The 12020-nt window shown below is 37.1% G+C and overlaps 2 protein-coding genes across 4 annotated transcripts in view; one reads left to right on the top strand and one right to left on the bottom strand.

Moving 5' to 3' along the window:
• The window catches only part of LOC144659766 (protein FAM221A-like), a 26942-nt gene extending 21188 nt beyond the window's left edge, over positions 1-5754 (bottom strand). The window contains exon 1 of the mRNA XM_078520265.1: positions 5367-5754. The gene's annotated coding sequence lies outside the window, so the exon portion shown is untranslated. The remainder of the gene's footprint in view (positions 1-5366) is intronic.
• LOC144659767 (uncharacterized) overlaps positions 1-12020 on the top strand; it is a 15652-nt gene extending 3632 nt beyond the window's left edge. For 2 of the 3 annotated variants that reach the window (XM_078520266.1, XM_078520267.1), the window contains 5 exons: positions 2568-2678; positions 2872-2941; positions 5770-5797; positions 9200-9661; positions 10292-12020. In XM_078520266.1, coding sequence (XP_078376392.1) covers positions 2568-2678; positions 2872-2941; positions 5770-5797; positions 9200-9661; positions 10292-10563 — 943 coding nt within the window. In that variant the 3' untranslated portion in view covers positions 10564-12020. Of the gene's footprint in view, positions 1-1325; positions 1345-2567; positions 2679-2871; positions 2942-5769; positions 5798-9199; positions 9662-10291 lie in introns of those variants that run through there. The other variant, XM_078520268.1, reaches the window with a different exon arrangement.

Below are 12020 nucleotides of genomic sequence, written 5' to 3'. Positions count from 1 at the left end.
AAAATGTTGATCGAAATGTGAAAAGTTGCCAAAAAGGTGCCTATCACCCATAAATGTAATAAAAAACATAAATGTAACACCAATCAAAATGTTATAAAAATTTACCACAAATGTAATAATTTAAAACGTTTTAACCATAAATGTAATAAACTTACTCACCATAAATGTAGTAAAATTTGACTATAAATGCAATAAACCGAATAACCATAAATGCAATAACTAGGATTAACCAAATATGTAATACACGTCCTATTACAGCTAAAAAGTATTATTTAATTTTGCTTTCACATCTTTAATTACTACATTTGCATCCAGCAACTTCTTGTGTTCTATATATGTGTATACTTATCCTTTTTTTAATTTAATTGCTTTTACTACTATTTATTATTCCAAAATCATTTGTCCAACTCTAACTGACATCAATAATTTGTGAATGGATACCTTTTAGGATGTTAGTGTTATTATTGGGGCGTTATTTTGGATGACTTATTCCCATTTTTATTCTAAATCAAAATATTCTAAAAACTATTTGTTCGTGCATGTTCCTTCTGGTTCTTGCACGCTCTATTAATCGCGCCAAATTGAGCACGAGCAGTTTAGGTGTGCACAATAAGTAACAATGTGTCCAATAACACAGCTAGTCCATTGTCCAATAACAAAATCGCGTGCCGAGCACATGAATGGGTTCCTCAATTCACGTGACAGAATATTCTCTCTTTTTACATTCCCAAAACATTTTAACAAATGGCGTTTTTCTTCAAATGTTTTCATATAGATGATTAATTACGCGCAGGCCTCGCTTTGTCTAAATTGTATCATCTGATTATGTTTTAGAGAATGATGAATTATCAACAGAACTTTGTGTCATTTAATTCGGTCTGTAGTCATACTTGTGATTAAACAAATCGAACTCACGCAGAGCGCCCTCCGATTTTGTTTACCACTTGACGAATTGTACTTCACCCTGTCGTGTTATTTATGTTACAAGTTTCATTTTTTAGCCTAAAACATAAAGAACATTTAAATCAGTCGTGTCGAGATATATGGGATTAGCAATATTTCGTTTTAATTTTTCATAATCTTAGTTATCCGGCCTCCTTCTTTCCAAATAAACAATCCATTTGACAGCAGTGAAGGTTTCCATGTGCAACAATATTACATAGACTGGCTTCCGCAGTAACATGGAACGTGTAGGTGGGTTTAAGAGTTTATGGCCTCCCACTGGTTGCAAGATAATCGAGCCCCATCGTCTTTTTAATTAGCGGAAAATACATTTTTTGAAAAACACGAAATACTTTTTTTGTTATTTGCGAAGAAGACAGCAACATATTTGGGTGCAAAGAGGTTAGTCTCCCAGAAGCGCCACGTATTTATAGAAAGTTATGTTCTGGGGTTTAAAGGGGCTACTAAAGACCAACAAGGTTTTCATGTTATCGATGAATCAAAAATTGTTTTTGTTAAAATACCCCGTTTTATGACGCATTTGGGGCTTTTATTTCCCTTGATTAAGCCTTTTTTGTTTTCTATTTTAGTTAAATTGATAGAGTCATCGAAATAATTATCAATGAAAGCACTACGAAAATTAAGTAAGATATATTGAACAAGTGTGAAAGCCATTTTTAGACGACTTAGCAGGCAATCTTTTGAACACTCTGTTTAAGCTTCTTTGAACTTTTTTATTAAAAGAAGAAATGAAAAAGGTATGTTGGCCTTCAAACATTAATTTTATTTACTTGCCAAAATCGAAGGAGTATCGCTGCTCAAGTCTCGGATTTAATGTTTTATTCAAGTTAAGTATGATTAAAGTACTTTTGCTAATCAGGGCTTTCTTTCACTTTTGTTTACATGAATTAATTCCAGAACATACATGTATCTTTTACAAGTCTGCTCTGCTGAGAAAAACGACTTGTCTAAAATGTATCTTTTAAAGTCAAATCGGATTATTATTTTTATCAAAGAGGTTTTTGGTAAGGTTATATCACCCGTGAAGTGTTAAGCTAAGTACATACATCATTGTATATCACACGTACACAGCATTGCATCTTAATTTGCACGAAAAAAGGCAGAACACACAATGTTTGCCACTCAAGTGTGTATAATAAGTGCAAATTCATTCATAGTGATCACAGTGGCATAAAAGTGGGTTACTTTTGTGGGTTTTAAACATGCCATGTTCCGTGATAAAACTTAAAACAAGCATTTTTGGCAGCGAAATAACTTTTCAGTATTGGACATTCTCAAAGCATGTACGCTATTCGCATTGACATCCGTCATATTCGTGATACAGGGAGAGGGTTTTACTGATCAGAGGTCATGTCTTTGTTGAGTTCTTTGCGATAATAATAAATCTATCAGGAAAATATTCGCCTTACACAAGGTGAACTTAGCCAAGGGCAACAGCCTAATTGAGCAAACTAATTGTGTGCACGTCTTAGAAATTTAATTCAGTATTGTTCGCTGTTCTCGCCTGTTTATAGGCCTTACGGTTCTGCACCGCTGATTTCTGAAGTGAATTTATTACGGTAATAAGGCACTGATCTACAACGCGAATTTTGAATTAATTTCAGACACTCGTTGAGCTATCACTGCATGCTGCATTCGAGGATGGCTTCATTCAGTCACTGTCAGATGATAATACTCCTGTTGGTTACAGCATGTTCTCGACTTCCAACATTAAGGTAAGCTCTCTGTTTCGCTGTGTCGTTTCGTTGCTGCGACATTCAGTGTGCATAGGTTCAAGAAAACCTTGGGGTCTTAAGCTACTATAATTACAGTGTAGTGAGATAAGAAAGAACAACACTCTGAAGCTCAAGGCAAAACTACGTCGCAAGTTTTTTTTACAAAATGTTGACCGCCATTTTCTTTATCTAGCGTTTGCCAAGAGACGAACTCCACTGGCAGCGAAAGCGAAAATTCACGCTGCAAGACCGTAACTTGTTGTGTAAGTAGAAAAACATTTATTACTCTTTCATTCAAACGTAGTGCTGTTTAAAATTCAGCTTTGTAAACAAAGAAGCATTATTTTAGCAAAGTCGTGCAAAGAAGTCGCACCGCGGAAGAAATTTTTTTTCGTTTGAGTGGATTTCGCTGAAATGTTGACATTTATAGATGCGTTCACTCTCTCTTCTCACCTGGTTATGATACAAAACACTTTTACTCAATAGCACGCTTCCAATATAGAATAACACAAGCTCTTGACCTCGCTCGTTATTTTTGTTCTAAAGCGGATCACAGAAGTTGAAGGGCAAAATTAATGTTCTCACCGCGTACAAAATTTCGAATGTACTTCAAGTTTGCTTAGTGTCAAACGTTTGTGCGTTTGGTTATATTGCGAAACGGTGTTTTGTTATAGAGATAAAAAAGATAAAGAAATCTTTGAAAGTCGATGGCAGTGAAACACAACGTTTTCTAATACAATATCAGAGAGACTAGTGACGAACGAACTAAATGTTTTTTTTTGAAATTCCCTTTACGGAAAGTAAATATGCGAGCTAGTTCCTGATATTTCGAGTTCGTTTAGCGTCGAACATCTTTTATGAAGGGCAAAGCTTCAGACGCTGTTTAAAGAGTACGTGTACAATGTATATCAGAGCGGCCTTTTTGATAGCAACTTGTCAGCCCATCCAAAACAATACGAACGTGCTAATTTGGTCAGCCAGTAAATGGGCTTTGTAAGACTTGTTTACTCGAGAACAGGTCCTAAAAAAAACTAAAATGCCACAAGGCTCGCATGTTTGATTAAGCAAGGTATTTGTCACGAAATGACGCTCGTAAATTTAGCTTTGCGCTTTCGAGGAAAGTGTTCGTTTGGAGTAAATGCTCATTTAACACCCCATCAACAAAACGAGATTAATTAATTTGGTAAAATTATCTGATCAATAAGAAACGAGCAAATGCGTGAGCGAAGTCATCTATTTTTATGCTCAGATTTCGATTGAATAGATCTGCAAGTAAACCGTTTGTCAACTAATTGCTAAAGGGCCCTAAACGCATGGAAAACTTTAACGAGTTCACCACATCAACATGCGGTTATACTTTTGATAGCAGTACTTGCGTAACTTCATTGTCATTAAACTTTCCGCTTCTCAGAGAAGTTAGAGAATTTAAAGGAAGTGATAGCAACAGTAAGATTATTCTTAAGCAAACTGCATCCTTCATGTAGAATGTAATGCTTCATGGTGATAACTTTGGAACTAACCAAATCTCTGCCGGCAAACTCCTACACATTCTTACAAAGTTATTAAGAATGATTTATGAGTTACTAACTCTACTTATTTGACACGATCCTTCTCTTCCTCTTGAGCATACATTTGCGGTTTTTGCATTGTGCTTTAATCTTTGCTAAAATTGAAATTGTGGTTGACTATTTTTTGCCGCTAATTGCACCAAACTTAGTGGGAAAGAATTGCTTGAATGCCAAAGTTCTTAGAATTGAGACCACAAAGCCGACAATTTCGTGTCCGTTGCGACTCTAGTTTTGCAGGAATATTTATTTTCCAAAAGTAAATGTTAGATGGGTTCATATCTTCCGACTTTGTTTATAAAAGAAAGCAAATAAACACAAGAGCTCAGTGTGGGTTAGATTCAACAGCCTTGTTCGTGAATGTTTCAATAATAACACTTAAGAAAAAATGTCGACTTTCCCTTGCAGATTGACTGCTAAATTCAGTGGGTCCCAACTAACAAAGGTTCATTCTCTAACCAGTTCTACGTGATAAACAACGGAAAAGCCCGTTTTCTTATCGAAGGCCTTTTGTGACGTACTAGTCCGTGAAGAAAGAAACGTGGGAGGATGGGTCGGGGGTGGATTAATAGGAAAATAGAGGGGAGGGGACGGGGTCAATGCCATCTCTCTTCTCGTCAACATTCAATTGCAATCAAGAATCGTTTATCAGCTATACGCGAAATTGTCCAACTGTATCAAAATTGAAAACCCAGTTAAGAGTAAATGGCATAAGGCAAAGGTTGAGACTGGATTATAAACAACATAACAGTTGTTTCAGCATTTTTTGTACAAATTGAAAACAGATTACAGCATTTCAGAAAAGCGCCATGCATATAGGTGCTGGACAACCTTTTTGACACGAATTCTGTTAGTTTTGTGTCTTGTAAAGGTATCGAACAGGCTGATCGAAAAACAAAACGGTTAGCTAAATTCATAAACTGCTGGAGAAAGGAAGTTGTCTGAAGATCGTGGAATTTAAGAAGTTAGTTTCGGAATGATTTTCAGTTACAGACTCAATGTTTCCTAGCTTAGCTTGGTTGAAACTGAAAGTTAATGTATGAGAATGTATTTGCAGTTTTAAAAAACAACGTATTGTAAGCTCACTGTCTTGCAGAAGTGAACGCTAAATGTTTTGAGTTACCTTGAATCCAAATGTTCCTTGTAAAGTCCTAACTTTAGAAAGCGCTCAACTCCTGCAATGTCGTTTGTTTATCTGTTGCAGTATCTCTGGCAATATGACGCAATAAATAACACATGCTCGCGCGCTTTAAAATTCTGTTAGCTCTTTAGCTCGCGCAAGGTTTTAAAAGCCTTTGACAGTAACGATAAACAAATAAGTGATCTGTTAACGATGTTGTTGGTTAGTAGTCGGGTTTAGCTTCACTAAAAGAGTTACATACACAAAAGAAATAGTCTTACTGTCAAACCATGGCATTTGAATCGAAATATGCTTCATATTAGGTGTAATTACAGTCAAGTTGGCGTCTTTCGTTTTGTCTTCCTTTCTACAAGGAAACTCACACTGTATCTTTTTATCATTTCAGGGAATTCCCGGTACACCTGGGAGAAATGGTAAGGTTTACTTTTTTACGATGGTAGTAGAGAAGTTAAATTGAAGACAGTTAATTAACAAGGCTTCTTTTTAAGCCTGGATTTCACTAGCTATGCAAGTACAGGCGCAAGGAAAACAGCTCTTATTTCACCGTGAAAACAACTTCGAAGCGAGCATAAGACAAGCGCATTGCATTTTGATCCTTGTGCTTGCCGCAAGCAGAAGCACAAGGGTCGAAATGTCTCCTTTTTTGTGCTTGCGCTTGTGCTTGCAACGCTGGTGAAAACCAGGCTTTAATGAACAAATTCAGGTTCAAAGAGAGCTTTCGAACGATTGTTTTCTCCGCAAAAAACTTAATGAGCAGACGGTAGGGTAATGTTACTTTATGTTATTCATTTCCATTATTCTTGATGGTTCATGTCATTATTTGAGTGAATACTTTTTCAGGTCAACTCTTCCGTTAAAATTATTACAGATTATATTTTTTGTTCATGGGCTGGTGCCTGTCCTCAAAATTCATTACTTCAGTATTTTTGGATTTTATGGCAGGTTTTAACTTCTTTAAATGTAAGGACAAAATAGCTGAATCGGTGTCATGTCGTCATGATTTTAATAGGTTAGATTTTAAACTCATTGAGTAGTAAATTCTTCAGGTTACTTAAACGGGTTAGTTTGAAAAAGGGATTTTAGATTGAGAACCTTACTACAAGTCCCTAACTGTTTGACTATCGTCGTATTCAGAGTCGCAGATTTAATTCACAGGATTTACTGTGCATTTTTATATAGAATTATCCTCAGGCATATTTCTGAGTGAATCAACTAGGAATCACTCACGCTCTATTCCCATCATAGCTTTGTAGCTTAGATGGTAGAGCAGTGGACCTGTAGTTCGTGGGTTCGAACCAATGTAGCAACCACTGTACCACAATATACCAAGCAAGATAAGCGCAAATATTTTTTTAGGTAAACTTTTCCGTGAAAGTTATTCCAGGGAATATATGTTTCGTTCAAAGGCTGTGCAATATAGCAGTGAGCTTTCAACAGATTATTCTAGCACTAAAATCAGGTATATATTGCTTAGAAAATGTCTCAATTTCCTGTTTCACTTACTACAGTGTAACACTCTTCTAAGGAATACAAATAGCTTATCTCAATCAAGCTATTTTTAAACTAATATTTTGGCACTTTTTCAATAGAGAATTACGTGTAAAAAGATTGGTAGCCAATACTGTTGGCAGAAGTTCTTAAACATGAAAATAGATCAGTTTTTTTTACGATCAAAGCTTAGACTAAAATAGAGCAAGTCTACTTAGGCAGCAAAAGTTAAATCCCTGAATATGAGTGTAAGTTTGCAACCAATTATATCGAAAATTAAAACAAAAGAAAGAATTGCATTTCAAGTTTTCCTTGTCGAATATGACAGATAATATTGTGCTAGTTTTGCTGTTCTTATAAAAACCCAATAAGGTTAGAAGATTTAATGCATGAAGAAGCTTTGAGGCTTTTTTAAAAATACCATAAATATCAAAGGGCGGTTTTTAATAAATTCTTATAGTTCCCCCGTCGCATGAAAAAGAATCTGCAGTTTCTTTTTTTCCATGCAAATATTTCAATAACATTCTAGTTGTTCAGAGTTGCGACAACTTCTGCCTAGAGAAATTTCCCAAAAAAGTATGCCGGATATCCCGGGCGAATATGGCTTGCTTGCTTTTGTATTCATAAATCTTTCTGCCCTTGTATCGCCGATCTATATCGTCTATCTTACTTGTCATGTTTTCACATTCTCCTCACCATTACTTAACATAAGAACTGCTTTTCAAGTGGTTATCACACCTTTGCTTGAGGCAAAACGCATTTTAAAACTCTGCGGTTTTATGAATATTCTCCCTGGCGTGTGCTTTGACAGTTGATGCATATTTCAACTTTTTATTTGTATAACCTTCTTAAAGAAATCAATTGGCCATTACCAAGTCCAATCATACCTCAGTGTTCGATTTCATTCTTAAACGAAGCTAAATCAACACTCTGGACAGAGATCGTTTTTGCGTGAAATAATCACCCTCTAAGCCCCGATAGTGCCATTTGGCACATGATGCCATAAATTGGTCAGTATTTGTCCAATTTATTTGAATTTTTGCCACCAAAATGGCTTGGAAAGATCTGCATTTTGAAGACAAAAACTATTCCTCCCCTCTATTTGTGACTTGATTGACCACCCCTATAACTTTTGAAACTTTTTTTTCCTGATATGTATGTGAGATGCAAGATAACTGAAATTAACCATAACACCGAGAGCTGCAAAATAAGCTATTGTTTTGGGGTGTACCTACTATATATGGAGATACACATATTTTTAAACCTTTTTCTTTTTACATTTTAAAGCCATTTCTTTCAAAGCCATAACATTCTTATTATTTGATAACATGTTTTATGAACTATTCTGATCAATACCTTTCAAATGGTGTATCATACATGGACATCTGGTTAATATTCATTGATTTAGGAAAAAAACACCAGTCGCCTCGGGGCTCAAAATTAATTATTATATTTGAAATCTTTACCTAATCGTTCAGCAGAGTTGTTAAGTTGCTAAACACATTTTCTCACGTACTCCGGTCATTTTAAAGCAAGATCATGGCGGACAAAGTAAAAAACCCAAGCCAAGCACAGGATAGATTAGATATTGCCCTCGTGTAATAAAGAAGTCAACAATTTTTTTTCTTGAAATACGTTATTTTTAATTCAAGGAAATGGAGTGTGAACAGCCACAAAATGAAACGCCCAGTAGTCCGATATCTTAGTAACAACTTAAGTGATGCCAGCATGAGTCATGTACAGCAAATATTTTTCTTATAAATCATAGAAAGGAAACATCTTACGTTTCGTGAATAAAGTGAAGACAACTTGTAGCAGACAATACGAATGTGATGTGAAATATTGAATTTCCTTCGAAGTTACAACCTCGTTTCGAAAGTCATCGATTCAGTATTTTTAGTGTGGGCGATGTAAAATCTTGAAAATCGTATATAAAGCTTGCGCACAATTGAAATTAATGCTCTCAGTTTGGAAGATTTTTATAAAAGTTGTAAATAGTATCCAAAACTTTCAAAAAAAATGTGTAGCAGTCGAACGAAAGTATTCGACTAAAGAACATGCGTTTTAACGGCATGGTTTTCAAGGAAATTAATGGCGAATTTTCACAAACGTTAACTAAATGCAAGGAGGATTCTTAACTTAAAGTGAGTGTTAGGTATTGTTTTTCATTTCCATCCTCGCCATCGTTAGTCATCCTCACTTCCTAATGGCTTCCTGTCATTTGTCGAGTACTGTTCTACAAAATTAAGCCTCTCTTTGTCGGGTTTCCTGTGATATAAGTTACTCGAATCATGTTTCATATCTGAAGTCATGTTTGTTCGTTACAGGAATTCCCGGTCATCCAGGCCCCCAAGGACCAAACGGACCTCCCGGCAGAAATGGACTCAACGGAATCCCGGGTACTAAAGGCGAAAAAGGGGACCCCGGATTAATGGGTCGGCGAGGAAGGAAGGGACTTCCTGGTGAACCGGGGATCAATGGAACGAATGGAGTCCCCGGTTGGAGGGGGAAGGAAGGACCCAGGGGGATGAGAGGCCCGGAGGGTCCTCCAGGGCCTACAGGAGCAAAGGGGGAACCCGGCACCCCCGGTCAACAGGGACCTCCTGGGTCTGACCGAATCCTCAGGGTATGCAATTGTGAATGGAATGTCCCTACGCAAGTGTTTTACGTGAATACAGGCCACTGGATCTCAGAAAAGCCCATGACAGGATTTCAAGATGTTTCTTCCGCATACGGGGAATTCCATGTCAAAGTCGTTGCGCCTGTCACTTATGTTCTTCATGTTGGCGGTAAGTCAGATTATTATGCTGTGTTTGACATCACAAGTACACATCCTGGACGATTATTTGAGTCGCTACAAAATTAGTCGGAAGGTTTCCCCCAATTAATGCGAGTTTATGTAAGACTGTAAGACAACCTCATGACTGACATGACTGTCACTGGACCATTCAATCATAAATTTATCGTTTCGTCAGCTGGCAAATTGCCAAGTTGTGGCATTTATAATTTCTCTTACTTTGAACGCATGCCTGTATATAGTCGACACAGAGTGTCTCTCCTCTAATTTGCTGGGCTTTCTCCACAATTGCGTGACACCGCATTCTTCCTCCGGCAAACCTGGGGGACTAGCATTCCGTCCGAGGGGGTAGAATAATCCCACTCGGGTTAGGTAGCAGCTCTCCCAAAGTCTTAAATGAATGGGTGCTACCCTTGAGAGAACAGTAGAACAAAAAGAAACGATGCCCTTAGCCCCCAAAACAATAGCAACTGCCACGCAAGAGGTCCAGTAGAATTACAAGCTTACGAGAGTAGCTGCACTTCTGTTCTTGGAACGGACTTCTACCTTACATCTCCCTTCACCTTGGTAGCTGCCCCCAATATATGGTTATGTTTATTAACTTTTCTTTTTTTGTTGACAGGAGACTGGGTTAACGACGATTCTGTAACACTGTTTTACCGTCTCCGCTGCGCACATCGCAGGCGAACCGCTTACTTACCGAACGACGTGGGCCACAGAATCTACAAGTTCAAGGAAGAAAATCGACTCGAGTCGGAGACGTTCACGCACGTCACAACAGCACTTAGCCATCATGGCAAGTGGAGATGCCAGCTCCAGATCAGCAAGGGCGTGGCTAGGGCGTTCTACCGGTGGGACTCGCAGTACGGTGAAATCAGTTTGACGATGTGGTAACTATCGTAGAAACCTTCGACAGTTTCGTTGGTTTGAGTCTTATAATAAGGAACCTCACCAGACAGAACGTAGCTTTAGGAGGATATCATCGTCTTCGCCCCGTTCGTGGTTGACACAAATAATCAAGTTGTTGACACAATAATCAAATCCTGCAAATTAAAGTTCGGTTTTGTTCCAAGCATGGAAATCTCACTAGACAGCAGATTGATCTAGTTGCCATTGACGGCAAATTATTATCGTGTAAGATATTTTCACACGAGAAAAGACGGAATACAGTTGGACGAGACAGGTCACGTGGGTCTGTTATGGAATGTGCGTCTTTTGACTCATTCTTTGAAATGGCTTCCTGTCAGAACATATGATTGACGGCTGTTAGATCCTTTAAACAGTCGTGGAATGATACTGTTGGAACGTTGTTATCTGTTTGTTTGTTTGTTTGTTTTTTTTTTACGTTAGCCAGTGTTGATTGCTTGAAAGAAATACTTCACAATCGCGTTAAAATATTTATAAAAAAATTCTATAAGCTTTGAGATCTCCGCAGTTACATTTTACAGCATAAATTCGCTTCAAAACCACGCAAAAGTACATGTAGTTTTATGCCACCCCTTTCAACGATTTTTTTTATAATTTAACGTCAGACCTCAGGTTGCATAACTTCCATAAAACTAAAGGGAAAGATTTTTAATTGAAAGACGGGAGCCCAACTAATACAATGCAGTTATGAGCAAAATTAGAGCGCGCGCTATCAGTTTTACGATTTGACTCGGCGTAAATTAACGTTTTGTCCTTATTGGTTTATAACAGTGTAACAGTATTAGGGACTGACCATTATTTTCTTGGAGGGGGGGGGAAGAAAATTTTCCTCTGCAAACTTTTTTTTTAGTTTATGCACCTCTGCAAACAATTTTTTTCGAATTCTTACTATTTTTTGTTATACATATCGTTTTTGCAAACAATTTTTTTTTGTCTTTCCAGGCCCTGCAAACAATTTTTTTCAATATTTTTCATCCCCCCCCCCCCCCTCCAAAAAATAATGGTCCGTCTCTTAGCATTAAATACTTGCAAATTGAGTACAATTTGTGCGATTAGTGCATGCAAAAGTAATTGACATAACAGCTACTATGTAGCTTGCGAGTTTTATGTAAAAGTTAATTCCAGTAGTTTCTGGTTTTTGAAAGGAATGATAAAATATAAAACCTATTTAAGGTTACTATCTGCACTTAAAACAATTAATATAGTTTGATCGTGCAACATATCACCCGTGGTGAAGTAATTTTGAATAACCGTCAAATTTAATGTAACTGACGTAACCGGAGGTCGTAAGACATTTCCTTTGTTGTATATACCAACATTATGTTAAAATTGTATTTAAAAGTGTTGGGTTTTGGAAAGTTTGTAAAACACGAAAGCCTGTACAAATTTGAAAGAAATATAAATGGATGAAGAAGTTTGAAAAA

Source organism: Oculina patagonica, chromosome 7 (genome assembly GCF_052425735.1).
Source record: "Oculina patagonica isolate OP01 chromosome 7, crgOcupat, whole genome shotgun sequence".
In the NCBI taxonomy this organism is placed as follows: domain Eukaryota; kingdom Metazoa; phylum Cnidaria; class Anthozoa; order Scleractinia; family Oculinidae; genus Oculina; species Oculina patagonica.
The sequence above is the reverse complement of the archived record's forward strand: the minus strand, read 5'-3'. Positions and strand labels throughout refer to the sequence as shown.